Source organism: Planococcus citri, chromosome 1, assembly GCF_950023065.1.
Source record: "Planococcus citri chromosome 1, ihPlaCitr1.1, whole genome shotgun sequence".
NCBI lineage: Eukaryota > Metazoa > Arthropoda > Insecta > Hemiptera > Pseudococcidae > Planococcus > Planococcus citri.
The window spans coordinates 65,806,620-65,825,138 of NC_088677.1; the positions used below are offsets into that span (position 1 = coordinate 65,806,620).

The window sequence follows — 18,519 nt, forward strand, 5'->3', positions numbered from 1 at the left end:
TCTACACTGTTTCTATTTCTTATTCTCTGCTTTTACAGAATCTAGATAGCTATTTGGTGCTTTAAAGTAAAGGTGACACAATGTCAACATTTCACCATTCTACAAAAATGAGCCATGGCTACCATTATTAGCTGTAATAATCAAAATTTTACCCTGAAAGAGTCTGCAAATGCTCAAAAAAAGCAAGAAAACTCCCCACACAACTAATTTACTGAATTTTTGCATAATTTCTACGAATTTCTGATTATAATGTATTTTTGAACATATGTAACCTGACCTAAGTAAGTAATTTGTTTTTTCCCCCTCTTTTCATCCAACAACTCATATATACCTACATTTTCAGTTTACAATCAAGTATAGTGCATCAAGTGCATCTACATAAATTGAAAGTACAGAGGAATTGTGATAACTCAAAGCTGAAGGGAGAAGGAGTTGACTTTGAGTTATTGGAGTCGAGTTATTGAGGTTTGTTTTTGATATATGTATTTCGAGTTAGCAAAGTTGAATTAGATGAATGTTCTAAGTATGGAATGAGATTGTGTAATTCCATTGAAGATACCAATAATGTGTATGTATGTAAAAGAGGTTTTCATCAATGAGATTCAAATTTACAAGTTTTTTTGACAAGAAATTTGAGTTTGTAGAAACAAAACTTGGGTAATGTTCAACTTACAGAGGCTTTTTCTGTATTTTTCAACAAATTTTACTTTGAGTTATCAAGGGTTTCGGACTTCTCATTTTGAGATAAAGAAGTGAATTTTACATAGAGTCTTATGAGGAGTTGAAGGGAAACAGACATTGCTTCAAGTTACCGGAGTTTTTGAGTTCTCAAACCTAAGTAAGTAATTTTGTTTTTTTTTTCTTTTTTCATCCAACAACTCATATATGTTTTCAGTTTACAATCAAGTATAGTGCTTTAAGTGCATCTAAATTAAAAGTAAGTTTGTAGTATGTAATCAACTCTTTGTTTTTTGAAGATTGAGCTCATTTCTTGTACAAAAGAATTTGTGGATTTAGAACTTGGCAATCACCAATAACCAAAACTTGTTGCCCTAACTAGTTTAGAAAGAAAAATACCTAGAGCGAAACTAACTATCAAGTAGCTTTCTTAGATTATAAAGTAATCAGCTGAAGAATTTAAAATCAGAGCTCAATCATTATATCAGTAAATGTGGTGAATGGAAAAGTTCCTAGTAGTGCATACTACGCACTGTAGGTATAATGTCTGATGAAATATTTGAAAAATTGGATGAATTGTATGGTTTGAAGGAAGGAAAATGTGACGCTCTACAAGACCAATTTCAATCCTTTATATAATTATGATAATATAACAAATCCTTACTTGAAAACTCAAGCACGATTATAATAACTATATCCCATGAAATGTGGAATACAATCTGTAAGACAATAACACATTCATACTATGTATGGTTGTTGCATTTAACCCAAAAGCAGAAGTTTTGATCATTTTAAAATGTATTCAAAAGACAACTAATGATTGATTGAGTACCATAGCACATGTAGATTTGGTAGAGAAATGGACCCTGGCACCCATTGAAGACAAGCTGAAAAACTTCTGCATATGGTAAGATATAAGTTTGAGTAATTTATAATTGCATAGTAAAGTTTTGTGATCTATGAGAGCTGAGTAGGTTCCATGTTCGCTGAAGGAAATGGAATGGAGCATTGTTTCAACAAAACTTCAAAAATGGGTGGACCAGAACTGATCAAGAATTTTTTCATACAACTTGATCTCTCCAAATGTAGTCTAGAAAAAGTGAGTTTATACAGTGCATCTGGTTTTTTCAAGAAATCCATTCAAAATGTAAGCAAGGGTCACTCATTAGAAAATGTGCACAAATATTGAAGCAGTCTATTAATTAATTCAAGATGACTTATTAATTCATTGAATCATTTTATAATTTCATTTTTTTATTTTATTTAATTTTTAAATGTAATAAATTTTATTTTAATATCAAATTTGCCGAATTTTCTTACAACAACCGCATTCAATCAACTAGAAACAAACTTTTCCACCAAACCAAATTGTGAATATGATGAGAGTGACATGTACTAACTACTAAGTATACATACTAGGGTTTCACATTTAAAAATTTATGTTGAAAATTGTTTCAAGTTTTTACAAAAAAAATTGTGATAATTGAACATATTATATTTACTTGGAAGTAAGAGAACTGTTTTTGAAATTTTATCACATTTTTAAAGATTATCTAGTTTACACAACTTTAAAATACCTAGATTCAAAATTGTGTAATTTTTGAAAGTCATTCAACCGCCTGGAAAAGTAAAAAAAAAAAATCAAAAACAGTTTTCTTATTTCTAAATGAATATAATATGATCGATTGATTACTTATCACAGATCAATTATCACTAAAAAAATTTCAAAAAAAAAAACTTTTTTCTTGATTCTCAATATAAATTTTAAAATCACAATTTTTCCTGCAGTCTTTTGAGGTTCCCTCATTTTTTAAATTAAATTCCCACCGTAATTTTCCCTCAAAAAAAGGTCAATGATGACCCAGCCTATGCCTATTAAACATCTTATAGGACTGGCAAATGCGACCTCACAATGACACATTTCACAGATGAAATCATGATAAAAGGCTGTTTCTGGGGGTATAAAATATGAAATGAACACTGGAAAATCCAGTTTTTTGTCGCTTCATTCAAAACCAGGAAGTTCGAGTTTTAAAAATATGTAAATTTTACTTTCTATCTCACCCCCTCCCTCCCAACAAATGTAAACAAACCTTTTAAGGACCTTGGTGACGTCAGCACTTGGTAGCCATATGCCCTCAACTTCCTTAATTTAGAATACAAAGCACTATAATTTACCTATGAAGGTAGGTACACATTTTTTGTGAATGTCTTCAAAATTAACAAGTACAACAAATGAAATTAATTTTTTCTTATTCCCTTGATGTGCAGGGTGGTAAGGTATCATCTAGATTCAAAAGGTTATGGAGATAAGGTAACTGCACCTAATAACGCCCACTTTAATTGAATAGCAATTTTAGGGACTTTGAACTGCAAAGAAAAATTTAAACAATATGTTGGGAACTGAGGGGAGGTCCTGTAGCTTATATTAATTTGTTTGGTTCGTCCTCAAAATCCTCACCATCGAATATGTACATTGAATAACCTGGAAAAACTAATTTTCTGGGTGTAATTATGTACACCAGTCCCCTAATTACGCGTTTTATTCCGTTTCGTTTCTTTCTCTTGTTCCATTAGGTACAGTTATTTTGATTTGTTTCGTTCCGTTCCGTTCCGTTCCAGTCAGAAGTTTCATGATCAGTTGCTTTCAGGGGGTAGTAGAATTGGCCCTGTTTATGTTACAGTAAACAAATGAGCTCTTTCAACAAATTCAATTCTTGATTTTCATTACGTCAAATTTTCAATATTTTAGTAATATCTGAAAATATAAAAAATCGTAGTTTGCGGAAAATACGTTTTTTAATTTGTCATGTACTAGTAGACCACTCTGCCTATGTGGGGAAATAGAATTATAATACATATAAGGGCAACACTGGGCTAGGGGAGATTTGATACACGTTTTAGCATGTGACCAACGATTGAATTGAGTAGGCACATACTCATACGTAAACGCGTAAAATCATTTTAACCGTTCTCCTTGAACATTTTTATTTCATATTCGTGTTGATTTTGTGTTTTTATTCGTTGAATACGCGCGATTTTCGTATAATTGTTCTGTGAGTATTCATTTATGTCAAATCAATTCGAAGTGTGCTGATAGGTGACTATTTACATCCACATTGCCCATAACCGGTGTAATTACTATTATTCTCTGATTCGTATAGTAAAAAGGATTGGAAGTATTGTATCAAGATATCAACGTTAACCACATCCTTAAGGTTGTTATTTCATCACCTATCACAAATTCAAAATTAATATCATAATATCTTATTTTTTTCCTAGAAACAAGTAAGTAGGTACTTGATAAAACTTACGACAATCAAACTTTTGGTTCAAAAAAAGTCACCAAACTTTTTTCAGGAAAATCCAAACATGATTTGGAAAAAAAAACTGGTTCGAATTATGATCCCTCTAAAATATCAGAAACATTACTTCAATTAGATCAACTTGTTTTGTTTCTTATTACTTGCGATAAATGCCCTCATTATCAATAAAAAATTCAAAAATTTCAACAATGGTCAAGACATACGATTAATTTGAATTTATAGAACACCCGAAATGTAAACCTTATCAATACAATAATTCGTTCGTTGAGATAGTTTCGCTGTAATAAAAACGCAGCCAAACTGTATTAATGATCGATAAGAAATACGCAAATTATCGATACCTCATCCCCGTATGGCGGTAAATTGCGGGTAATTAACACATTTCGATACATAATTAATGTTAAATGCTCATATCCGAGATAACAAGCTCCATTTAAAAACCGTTCATAATATTTCCAATACCTATCAATGTATGTATAACTCTTGCGAACGATAATCATATAATGAACGATAAACAGAATGAAATTACAAGTTCATCCGATGTCGGACAAATAATTAACAGTACGAGTAGATTACCTTCATCTGGAAAATAAATTATCAGTATCACTATTTCTAAATTTTCGAAATTGATCTTTTGGCAAGAATTGACAGATGTGGTGGCCTGATTTTTTTCCACGAGGAAGTTATATAGAAAAGAAAAATGCAGAACTATACGTTAACAGGGAGCTTTACTCAATTTCACTAATTTCTTCATTAGAGTGCGTGGAATAAAACATCATCAAAAAATTGATTCGCACATCACATTTTAAAATTTTCGAAAGAAGCGTCGCTTTTGGTTTTACTTAAACCATAAAATCATCTTTCAAGACCAAATTTTGACATTCGCAAAGAGAATCAAAAATATTTTCAAGGACCTAATTTGCATTTAAAAAAATTCCCAAAAATCTCGAAAAATATGTAAAAGAAAATTGCAACGTGAAAATATTTCACATCAATCTTTGAAGTTCACTGTAGGTATTGGTTTAATTGTGTGCATTTTTCGGACATTTTTTTAACACAGTTTTTGGAAAAAATATACCTAGGTAATGCCTTAAACACACTTTTCATTATTCCAATTTAATCTCATCCTTTCTGATATCAAGGTGCTCTTCGACGAAGCATTGAAAAGAGCGGTTGAAATACGTATATAAGCTGAATTTTAGCGTTCCAACTTCATTGGGTAGAATTTAGTGGATATTTTCAACTCTCAATGATCTAAAATTCGGTACAGTTATTCTTTCAATTTTTTAGGTCAATTGGGTGATTTTGATTGTCAATTATTTTGGGCCTAAAATACGGTTTTTACAAATTTGTCAAAAATAGAAAAATGCACTTCAGAAGCAACGCTCTTTCCTTTCAGGTTTGTTCAGTGAAAAATTTTCCTAGAAATGAATTTTGCGTCAAGAATTTTCCTGGAACCACAATTTTTCATTTTATTCCAATAGATAACGTTCTAGAAATTTTACCGTCCGTAGTAAGTAATCTTTTTCATCACTTTTCTAATGATTCATCACTAATTTCCCAGTAAGTATAGGCTAATATTGTTCCAAATGTTCACTAATTTTTTAAGCCATTTTTTTCATCGATTTTCTAACGATTTTTCAGCGCAATTTTTTTCATGTTTTCTAATCAACTAATGAGAGAAGTTTCCCAGGCATTGGGATTTTTTAGATGGAACAGAAAAAAATTGAAAGAGGAGCGCATCATAAGGCCAAATTTCAGGATTTCTTTTTCAAATTTTTGAACATTTAGCCTGTTTTTCGTGAAGTAAAAACGAGGCAGAAATCTAATATTAGGTCTGTACTCCAATTTCGACCCTTCCAAATTGGAGAAGGGAGTGATTTCGAGTTGTTTTGGGGCTTCCAACAAATCCTTGCGTTCATTCGTTCAAAAATGATCACTCGAGGGAAATTTACGAATTGAACTGACAGAAATTAACTTTGATGATTTAATGTTGAATCGAACAAACAGCACACAGTACCAGTTGATTTCGGTTTACTGATGGTAAATTTTATTTTGTAACTTTTTGGTGAGATTTTTTTCCAAAACTGAATGTTCCGAAATTAGGTGAGATAAAAGAACTACTCGAAACCGCCACCGATCCGTTCAGAAAGTCAATTTATTTCAATCTCAACACTGTATGTCAATTGTATCAAATTACGAGTTATTTTCATGTAAAGTAGTGCAAGTTTGACTTTTCAAAAATTCGTTAAAAATTGAAAAATTAGATTCAGTTTTTAAAATTTTACTTGAAGGTATTTTTTAGGATGCTTTTTTGATTTTTCTTCGCCCTGTTTGAAATTTTTTCACAGTTACGATAGCTTACTTTGTGAGAACGAATATCTTAAGCAAAATTTTCAAATTTTCCAAAAAAAATGAATTAGAAAACTGGGGGGGGGGGTGTCGCAGTCCATGTACTCGCGAGATATAGCATGCATATGTGTAGGTGAACCGTAAACGCTTTTTAGTCACGGTTGGTTCGGGCAAGAAAAGACCATGCGCTAAATACCTGTTTCAATTAGTTTAGACTGGAACGATTATACGCTTAATCAACGCGAGCATTTTACCTTTAATAACGTATTAACGAGTCGAATTTTAGCGGTGCTTGAAAACAAATATGTTAATTTGGTGTACTACTAATGTTCACAGATATGAGGTGTATACGATTGTCCTTACCTCCTTCCCTAATAACGTATCTTTCATCACTTCCGATCGCGAGCTAATGAACCTACAAACTATATAATCGACCAGATATCTCAAATCACTGACAGTTGATTCGCGTATTGTAGACGACGTTTACCGGTTCAGCGTAAAGATCCGCGATCACTGCCGTATTTCAGTGTTCACTAACATGTCTCGAATCGGTTTGGTTTCGGTTTCTTGTATCGTGGTGATCGCGTTTTTCGCCAAAGTTGACTGTGCTACAATTCCACGTTCAGAATTACAAAATAAACCCCAAGATCTAACCGCAGTTGCCAGTGTGATCGAGCTAGATCAGCTGGATCCGAGAAATCAGGCTGTTTACAGTAGTTACAGTATCGTTGAGACATCCGGCGGAGCTACCGGACCAAATCGAGTCGAGTATTCTAAAAGTGAATACGAACCTGCCGGACAAAACACCGAACATAAGCCAGTCAGTGGCCACAGTGGGCGCCCAGCTAGTAGAAGGAAATTCCAATTCAATGACGATGACGACAGCTCTAGTTTTAGCAGCATTAACAGCAGCCCAAAGAGCAGTGATTACAAATCTGTATCTTCCGAGCAAGTGAGTCGACCATCTAAAACTAAATCATCTCCTCAAAAGTCCTCCTCTACTAGAAAATCCTCTCCTAAAAGTATCAACGAAATAGTCGAAGGAAGCCCACCTCTTCAAGGGGCTGGTTCTAGCAAAAAATCCATCCTCAGTGACGGTGATTTGAACAAAGAAGGATCCTTATTGAGTGGTAGCATAGGTGACGGGTTCGAAGAAGGGTACGATAAAGAAAAACATTTCGACAAAGAAGGTGGTAAAAAATACGTCGAAGCCCACAAAGCCGAAGCAGCTAAAAAAGCCCAAGAAGGATATAAAAAAGAAGAAGGATACGACAAAGCCGAAGACGCCAAACAGGGTAAAGAAGAGAAAAAAGCAATTGTCAGTGAAAAAGAAGGCGAAAAGAAAGGCCATCTGGAGCAGGAAAAAGAAGAAATCAAAGAATACAAAGGCGCTGATGGTACAAAAGGTGTCTCAGTCACGAAAAAGGGAGGCCATAAAAAAGGCCATAAGAAAAAAGGTTTCCACAACGTGCACCATAAAGACGAATACAAAAAGGACGAAGTGTTCTATGACGAAGCTCACAACGGAGACGAGCACGAAGAACATGCCCACGAACAAGAAAAACACCATAAAGAAAAAGGAGGTTCAGCCAAGAAGAATCATGTCGACTCTGGCTACCACGAAGGCCATGGAGAAAAGAAAGGTATTCAGAATAAAGGCCATCACTTTGAAGAAGCTGAGGGCCATAAGAAAGAAGCCGGCCAAGAAGCCCATCATAATAAGAAATCTGAATATGGTAAGAAAGGCGGCTATAAAGAAGGTGAGAAACATGGTCATGCCGAAGGAGGTTCGCATGGCGGAGGATATTCTGATCATGGATTCTTCTAAGCTCCATCGTATCAAAATAACTTCTTTATCTAGTCACACTTTATTCAGTAAAGTGTTTTTTACCTCGTGTATTATTTTCGCCTTCTCATCTCAGTAGGTCTCTTAAGTACCTTTTTTCCTACCTACATTTTTTTATATGTACAAGATGTTTTTCCCAGTGAGAGGGATTTTCTTGCCCCTTCCCCCTCCCACAAATCGACTCTTGGATTCTAAAATGAGTAAAAACAATGATTGTATTTAACCATTTACTAGGTTTAGATTTGTATTCTCACAGAGGGATGTTGTTGTAAATGATTATTCCAATGTGAAGGTGTCTCAGCAGTCAGCATACTCGTTAGTAATGCTAGAATCAGTCACGAAATTGGAATTTTACTTTTTACCCACCTATCTTGGCAACAGAAGCACCACGAATAAGACAATAATCAAAAGAGTGGTATACTGGAATTTTTCAACTTGTCTTACTCGTATGAGCAGAAGTGGGCTTTTCATGTGAATATTATTTCTTGACCACATAAATTCGATTGATTAAAATTATTTCACAACGTTTCAAGTAAAAGATAGATACGCGACTATAAAACGTACCTAAAAATATTGGGTAATAATGGTGTGAGGTAGGTTTTTTTTACAATTTCAAGATTCTAGGGCTTTCCAAATGGTGAGCAAGGAGAGATCCCCTTAAGTGTCTGGAAAATAGAAAAAGGTAGCAAATTAGTGATTCTCAATCGTCGGTTAACAAAAAGGTCCCAATTTTTAAAAAATGAAAATTTTGAAAATTTCAACTTGAATTCCAGCATGAATAGTTTGTCAACTGGAGAAATTCAGAAAATTTTCCTAATAATTTTGCGCCCTTGTTATGCTTGGGCATACACGTAAAATTGTAAATCTAAGGAATTTCACCTCATTAAAAATTATTAGAAATCCATTTAGGAGCACGATGATGAATGAGAGACTGGACTTTAAAATGCTTTTATTCCATGAATCTGAAATCACCGAAAAAATAGATCTTGAATTCTTGATCAATTATAGTTAAAAAGTGGAGTATGCTTGAAAAACGTTGTACTATAGTATAATAATAACTGATAAGTTGAAAATTTTTGATTAAGTATAACTACTCGTAATAAGAATATTGTCAATGCTGTTGTCTGAATAAAAATACTTTTATTTGCCTGTATATTTCATTCTTCAAAAATTTTGAGTTGAAAATTTCAAGACCGGCAGTTAAATTGTAAAAATGTTGGAAGAGACGAAGGTAAGGCTTCTTTTTTTTAATTAGTAATTTATCTCACTTAGCTACACCATGATCACTTTAAATTCATTCAAAACATTTTGCACTAATCGCACAAAAAAACTGAACACACTGCAGTGTTACTAAGGCTGTGGACTACAAAATAAAACGTAGTAAAAATATGATCAAAAACAACGTTTTCTACATCAATAATTGCTAATTAATTTTTTTCATCTTCTTGTGCAATTTTTGAGCCACTGGTATTTACTTCACAAGAGCCACAATTCATGAATTTAAGCAACCGAGTTCAAAATCTGCCTCCTGCTTCATCTTAGCTTGAGATGTTGATTCAAGGCACATTAGTCGTACAAAGCTTGGAAATTAAAATAATATAAGAAGTTGCCAACCAAATTACAAATGGCATACCTACGAAGCATACAAAGAGAATTTGCAGAGAAGATAGACGTGCTCAAAGGTTTAAGGAAAATAAGGATATCGTAAAGTTCAGGCGAGATTAACTCGAAAACAACAAATAATACCTACAAAGAAACTTTTTCCAGTTTGTGGATCCATGGAAGCGGTTTCAGGTGATGTGGGGAAACCCAGTGTTGTCACTTCTCAAGCCCCAAAAATCAGCCGGAAAAATTAAAAAATGATCATGTATTTTCCCATTGCGTCCATGCTCAAAAATGATCAATAAATTATAAGTAGGTACCTGCGACTTTTTATCCTGATTACCATAATATCAAAAAATTGAGTCAACTTTTTTACTTACATATTCTCGATTTGAAAAATTACAAAAAAATGCAATTTATTTTCTTAAAAGGTCAAAATTGCGCAAATTAACTCAATTTCATCGATTTTGGGCCAAATAAAAAACTTTGTTTTCAATTAATGCTCAGGACGTTTAGATTTCACACGATATTCAAAAAATGATGAAAAAATAAGAACTTTTCCTTCGAATGCGGGGTGAAATCGATTAAAATGAGTCAATTTATGCAATTTAAATCTTCAAAGAAAATAAAATTCAATTTTCTCGTAATCTTCGAGATTTCTAAATCGAGAATACGAAAATACGTCACTCCAACTTTTCGATACCAACGTTATTCAGCATAGAAAGTTGTATTTGAGGTCATTTTTTCAAAATTTTCAAGCTTGGAAGCGATGGAGAAATATAATTTTTCAACTTTTCCGGCTAATTTTTAGGCCCTAAAAATATAGCAACACTGATTTTCGACACATCTCCAAAAAGCTCGCGTACATGAACCAACAAACCGACAAGAGTTCCAAATTAAGTAGATTTATAGTTTTCAAGTTGACCTCGCTCGAACTTTATGATATTCCTGTTTTTTTCAAAACTTTGAGCACTCCCATCAGGCCATTGCCCCTGCAAAATGCACTTTGAAAACTGCTATTAATGGAAAGACTTTTTATGGAAATACAATAAGTATTGCACTTGGATTACCATGTCGTTATTGAAGCGACGAACAATGATCAACAAATACCTAAGAGGTAGTACCATGCATCCCATGCCAAATATGAAAAGGAAGAAACATTTAATGTATGAATTTCAGGTAATTTTTCTTTCTTGTAATGTCATTTTTCGTATTGTTCAGCTACATTCAAACGTGTCATACGATCACTCAATTCACATCAAACCAACTCAAACGCAAAGTGACTCAAATTTTCAACACCAGTCTGCAGAGTCTTTTTGGAGGTATTTTCTCTGAAAGGGCTTAAAGAACTTGAAGATTTTAATTTATAAATATTTGTTTTTCGTCATTTGTAAATCACGATATCGATCTCGCTCTTGGCCTTCAATGTCGGTTCTACACCGTAGGTATTCATACAACTGCCTCTTTCTACACTCAAAAAGCCCTCGCGCGGCTCTTGAGCGTCCTTTCAAAACTTACATGCCCTTAAAATCATTTCTGACTCCACCACGTCTACCTAGCGTGAAGTTTGAATAAATACATCTCTGGTGCTATCTTCTAAACAAACATCCCTTTCTTACCCCTGCCAAAAAAACACACATCCATCAGTAAAACTCGAATCTTATAAGAAACCATCGTACATCAAGCTGAAAAGTAAACAAAGCTCGTTTTACAGCCGGCGACGACGTTGGGAATTTCCCGAAATTATTTCACCAACGACCAATAGTAGCCAGTTCGGTAACGTTTCTTTCGTTATTGTTAGCATAACCGAAAAGAAAACTCTCAACACCGAGAAGTTTTCCACTCGTGGAATAGTACTCGTAATTTAAACAGAAACTCGACGTCGTCGTCGTCGGTCGTCATTGTAGACGATGCTAACAGACCCTGTGGTACAATTTCCTCTCGAGTCAGACATACACACGCGTTGAAAATTTTCGCAAGGAATAGGTTATTGATCCGGGTCGGCCGTTGTGTTGTGGCGTATACGGCAACGGCAATGGCAACGGCCGCGGAGAACGCGCGTGCGAAACAGCAAAGCTCGCGAAGGCGAACACTGGTGGCACACACTCTGCCGATGGATACGATAGGAATATTGCAGACAGGGGCAAGCGACGGCAGGGCAGACGTCGGTCTTATATAAGTTTATAGCGTATGAAAAACACTTGGCAATTCTCAATGTCGGTCTTTTACCCCGCTGCACAGTGCACGGACCAAGCGAGCGCGCAAATTGTCCCACAATAAATTCCGTACACATACTATAAGTTTTTAAGTACACACGAATCCCTCTGCTTTGCTTTTCTCGTTCGCCGATTCGTTCGTTCTTTTTTATTCGTGCTGCTTACGTATCTTCGCAAGTAATCGCGTTTATTTTTCCTCTCGCCTCCTTATATACTCGTATTGAGCTGTCCTCCTCCCGCACCCGAGACACATAATTGAGACGCAGAAAAAACACCAAGCTCTGAGAGAGTCTATAAGACCACATATTGCGCGATTTTGCGTAGGCGCAAGAGCGAAATTTATAAGCTACATATCGGTGTTTGAACGCAGCAGCCGAGTCGACACGACGTCATAAATCATCGAAAAGAATAAAATTTTCTCGGCGATCGACTGAGGGGGTCGGCGGTTCGATAATCTATCATTTTTTGGCGCGCGAACGCGAAATTTACGACGGAATCGATGCACAATGTTGAGCACAGGTTGCTCGTGTTTTCGCATCTTTCAGCCAGACTAAATACACAACAGGGTGTTCCACGAATCGTTTGCCAAAATTCAACTGCCGATAGTACATACGAACAAAAAACGTCATTATGGCTGGTTGCCTATTTTGTGAAATTGAAGGAGTAATGTGCTCAGGCTCCGCAAAACTGGGGACTGGCAAATTTTGAAAATTATTCACAGATAAGAAAATGTTTAGATCATTCAAAATGATGCCCGTAATCTACAGTACTCCAGAGGATGAAAAAAAAATGTTGTAGTAACGAAATGCCTGTTCAAAATTGAAGGGGCAAACCTGATTCAAAACTTCCAAATTTTGTGTGCCCCAAAGTTTGAAAATTCAAAATTTTCAAACAGCGTTTGCCCCTGGAATTTTGAAGGTGAATAATTATGACATTTTTTGCTTGTCTATCGGAGTATGTACTATGGGTTGGAGGCTGCATTCAAACAATTCAAACATTTTCTTACAACCTGCGAATCGTCGAAGTTACATTTTTTGGACTAGAATTCGCCAATTTTGACAGATTCTCCGGAAATAAAAACAATAGTTGGATCATTTAAATGATTTCACTAACCCATAGCACTTATTTGAGTAAACTAATGAAAAAAATGTTATCACGACTGATTTCTTATCTTCAAAATTGAAGAAGCAAACATAATTTTAAAACGTTCAAAATTTAGGGTACCCCAAATTTGAAAATTTTGAATCAAATTTGCCCCTTCGATTCTGAATATGCACGATTTGCCCTCATTAACATTTTATTGTTCGCCCACTTACCCACTATGGGTTAGGAACACAATTTGAATGATCCAAACATTTTCTCATTTCTCAGTTCGCGTTTGACTGCCGTCGTGTCAACACAACCTATGAGATTGGAGCTAATGCCTAGCAATGCTTTTCAAGAAAAATCGTTTAGAACCTCTAGTGGATGCAAATACTGATGGTGAAAAAGAGGAACCACCAGAAACAAACAAATCACCTAAAATTCCTCCAATCATTCTATAAAGAAATCAACAAAGTGGTTAAAAAGCCATACAACACCAAAATTCTTGGGAAATTGCTCAAAGTTCTTCTCACTGATGTCGATGACTTTAGAAATTTCACAAAGATTTACGACAACAACAAAACGAAATACCACACATAACTTTTACCTAAAGATCGCGAAGAAAGAATCACTGTTGTTATCAAGGACATTCCTATATCTATTACTGAAAATTAACTCATAACTGAACTGCGGAAAGACCTGCCTGTTATCAAAATCTCTAAACTGTATAAAAGGAATCTCCCAATTCCAGTCTGTTCAATGCTTGTTGAAAATAATGAAATTGGAGAGAAAGTCTTTGTTATCCGTTATGTTTTTCATGCAAATAGTTCAGATTGAGGAACACGGAAGATCAAGGAAAATCATCCAGTGCCAGCGATAAATTTCTGTTGACTGAAAACTGGTTGTGTTAAATGTGCCGGCGAACATCTAACCTCTGAATGTCGAACCCAAGAAAACCCTAAATGTGTCAACTGCGGAGAGACTTAGACCTAAGCTACCACAAGACCTGTAAAGTAGGTACCTATATATTTTGTGCATAGTCCAAAAGGACTGATCCAAGTAATAAATCATCATCTCATCTCTCATTTCTGATGAACTTTTCAAAATTAATAAGCGAATTCTTCAGATGCTCACCTTGTATGAATTTTAAGTTTTATGGTTACTGAAACGAATCATAATTTTTATTAATTATTGTTCATGATAGTAAGTAGGTACATAACTAAACCTAGCTACCTGCAATATTACCAACGGATTACAAGAGAGTTGTTGCTTTTATTTTGCTAAATGCTCATTGATTGCTTTCAAGTTCTTTTCTTTCGTCTTACGAGTTTTTTTTTTTTACAAACTGCAATGCAAATTTTACACGCTATTTTTCATTGTATACTTAATTTAATGAAATAAGTTTGATTTTTTTCCAGCCCTGCAATAAAAGAATTCCAAAAATTGAACTATAAGTAATTTCAACTTTTTTTTTTGAAATGAAATTAGGTACTCTTTTCTTTCTAAAAGTAAAAGCTCACAAAATGTAACCCTCAGAAGAAGTATTCATAAAAATTTATCAAATTTCAAAGGTTTTGATTCTTATCTTTTGATCCTGATCAAAAAGTAAAACAACAAAAACTGGTAATTAAGTGCCCCACTACACCGTTTCTGGTTAACTGAGTGGTCAGGTTGGTAAAAATTTCAAACTGTTCTACAGTCTTCAACAGATTCTGAAATTTTCCAGCACCTCAAAAACCCCTAACAAAGGACTACCTTAACTGGCAAAAAAATTATTAAATCAGACAACACTAGGCCAAAAATAGGAAAAAAAACAAAACTCAATCAAATTCGCCTTGGAAGCTAAAATTTTACCTAAATGAAATTTGAAAAGCTAAAATTTATTCAATGCTCCAATTTCAACATGCTGAGTTGATTGTAGGTGGTTTCAAAGCCGTTCTTGAGCCTTCAGCCATATTTCGAAGATGCCAGATTTTTGAGCAGTGCCATTAAAAGCGTCTAAGTTACTTTAAGCAATTAAGCATGTATGAATGCGATTGGTGCTTTTTAGCGACTCGCTCGATCGATTACACAGTAATTATTTTTCCAAAATCGGTTTCTACCAATTCGGAAACGTATATTTCTCCAGCGATCTCGTGATTAAAATTTGAAAAATACGTGGTTTTGAGCCCAAATTTTAAAAATTGATGTGTAACTGGTCAAGTAACATAGATCACCAACACGCACTGAACCGGTTTACAGGAGCTGAACTTAATTTTGACATATTTTTTCATGATTTTTTTTTTTTAGGTAAGTAAATGGAATTCACAAAATATACAAGCTAGAGGCTCCAAACCGTACTAAAGCCGTTTCCAATCAACTCAGAATCGGAATGTTGAAATTGGGTCATCAAGTACATTTTAGCTTTTCACCTTCATTGGGTAAAATTTTACGAAAATTTCAATTTTTAAAAAACTGACTGAAGCTTTACAAGTGCTCAAAACGGGCTCGAAACCGTTTCCGATTGATTCGGGATGTTGAAAATAAGGTACATACGAAATTTCCGATTTTGAGAACGATTGGGTAAAATATTGATTTTTTTTCATCTTTGGCTCAACCCGAATTTTTAAAAATTTTCCAAAAATCAAAAGAAGGGTTTTAGATCCTAAAATTTTGGATAATGATGTATTTCAGCATGCTCTTTTGATTTCGCTTTTTCCTATTCAAAAATTAATTTTTTTTCCAGTTGACACACCTATGTATTACCTATACCTACCTCTCTCATTAGGGAAAAATTCGAGTGAAATTTAGTGTCTTAAAATTCAGACAAATCATTCGAGTTGGACTCAATTTGCATGATCATAATTTTCGTGCATCAAGATTGATTAACCATATCAAACAAAATTTCCCCCCCCCCTTAAGTTGGTAAGTTTTCTTTTTTGATTCCTCTAATTTTCTGATTGAAGGTCATTTTTATGTTGAGGGGAAAAGAAGAGGAAATGAAAACCATTCTTGCAGAAATGAAAGAATATTTTATGTACTACATAGTTATTAGGTCAATCATCGAACACTTTCTTCCTTAAGCCTAAATTTTTTCGGCAAGCATTTTTTTCAGTTTAGTATCTTGAAAAAAAAGGCTCGCAAAGTTTCTTGCAGACCTACGTATATTTTCCAAAAGGAGTTTTGGGTAAAATTTCCACCTTTTGCAACATCAGGGTTACCCGAGACCCCAAAGGATATCTCACAATGAATTCTTCAACACCTTATTCCATCCAGATTTCTTTTCAGCGTAGTCCCAAAAGCTCAAAAACATACACACAATGAAATATAAAATAAGATCACCGACAACAAAACTTATTGAAAATTCGCAAAATATACAATGCATACGGAATGGTATTGCGTTAAATATTCTCAAGGCACATGGTGATTCGAATTCGACCATACAGTCTACGTCAGGAGACCGAAAATATGTAATTTTCATAATCAGGATAACCCGAGACCCCAAAGGATATCTCACAATAAACACCTTATTCTATCCAGATTCTCTTCCAGCGTGATCCCAAGCTCAAAAACACACACAATGAAGTATAAAAAAAAGATCGCACGGTATTATCATAAAAAAAATTCGCGAGATATACAATGTATACGGAATGGTATTGCGTTAAATATTCTCAAGGCGATTGTCCGGATTAATTTGTTCGTCGAATACGACGACCTTGATTTTAATAGCTTATCAGGATAAAAAATTCTCCAATTCGACTCTAGTATGTATGAGCGAGTGAGTATTTATGTGTACATACAATAACCCGAACGAACTTACGAACATGTTTATCACTGGGAGTTATCGCGCCAAATATACTATGTAATGTAATTTCGAATTATTAGTCACATATCAACGGCTTACCAGAGTATTTCAATCTGACCTTTGGTCAAATCGGCGGCCGCCGCGATTGCTTAAACCTAGTAGTACGTAGCTAAATAGCTAACCAGCTATAGACTTTAATTCATTGTACTTACATAGACATACAGGTCTATAGGTAACAGGTATTATCTTCGTATTTCTTTATTGTCGAGCACAAAAATACTCGTAACTACTCCAAAAAAAAAAAACTTCCCACTGTGACACTCGTTCAACAAGCCATAAATTTTGTCAAAATAGCCTCTAATGGCGTCGTAACATGTGCGTACCGCGCAAACGCATCGTCATTCGTCCAACCCGGTTCATAAATTTCAGACAATTTATACGTAAATTTTCTCGTACTTTATCGCAATAATACATCAATCGACTACCACTACACAAGTAGGCAGATAACAGTCGCTGAGTAATTTTTCGACGTATGTAAATCACGCCTCGTAATTTTTTTTTTCACTATCGTGTCCGAAAATGACACGAGCAGCGTGTAATTAAAAATTGTAACAGGTTTCGTGAAATTGTGCGGGCGCGGTGCGGTGTTGGCAAAAACCACGTTCGATAAATCGTGCCTGCGGTAAAAGCCATTTTGAGCACGTGGCTGCGGCGACCGCCCATATTGAGGCCTATAGAATCAAATGCCTACTTCTCCACTTTTTTTCAAAAATGAGTTAAGCATGGTTTGGTATACTACAACATGTCCCGCATCTGATGAAAATGTCAACATTTGAATTTTGGTCAAGGAAGTATGGTAAAACAGCGTGTAAAGTTAGGGGTTAGAATCAAAACTCTACTTTTTTAATGGAGAAGTCGAGTTTTCAAACGAACCTGGCGGATTTCGAATGAAACACTAGTGTTATGCCTTGAAATTAGGCTTGAAATTGAATAAATTCATCAAGTGAGGACCCTTCCCCCAAAAAACACCTTTCATTTTTATTAACAAAAATTATTTTTTTTTACTTTGAAAAAAAAGGAAAATAATTTCAATTTCCAAATGAATGGTCAAAAATGCAATATTATTTTAATTTCTCAAACTTTCCAAGCTTTCTTCAACTTTTAGCACCATATTACTAGAAAAATGTTTGATTAAGTACCCTAAAACGATGTAAAAAGTGTACGGTTGGAGACAAAACTTAACTTCTCCTAACTTCAAACTGCCCAGGAACTCTTACGGCAACGCGTAGGGTAAAACAAACATGTGGGTCACTATCGTCTTGTTGGTACAAAAATATTAGACATATTACCTCGGTATTTTATGTTACGATAAATGCTAGGGAGGTTTTTTGCATTTTTCTCAAAAAGTTCAAAAATGGAGAAGTAGAGATTTGATTCTAGTGGCCTCAATTTTATGGTTAATGATACAATATACGATGCACTTGTAACATATGTATTAACTCGTATCAAGATTCGACTAATGGGTCAGCAGTAAAAGAGAATATACTTCTGGTAGGAGTTTTTGATTCATGGACTTCGGAGAACATTCTGAAGTAACGAGAAGGTGGAAACACTACGTCTTCAAAGAAACAC

At 34.7% G+C, this 18,519-nt stretch overlaps 2 protein-coding genes across 6 annotated transcripts in view; one reads left to right on the top strand and one right to left on the bottom strand.

The window, feature by feature from the left end:
- The window catches only part of usp (ultraspiracle), a 94,833-nt gene that overhangs the window by 17,771 nt on the left and 58,543 nt on the right, over positions 1-18,519 (bottom strand). The gene's annotated exons all lie outside the window — the stretch shown is intronic.
- On the top strand, positions 6,846-9,265 carry LOC135833395 (sarcoplasmic reticulum histidine-rich calcium-binding protein-like). The gene has a single exon (XM_065347180.1). It carries the CDS (start codon positions 6,895-6,897, stop codon positions 8,182-8,184), a length of 1,290 nt encoding a protein of 429 aa, XP_065203252.1. The 5' UTR covers positions 6,846-6,894; the 3' UTR covers positions 8,185-9,265.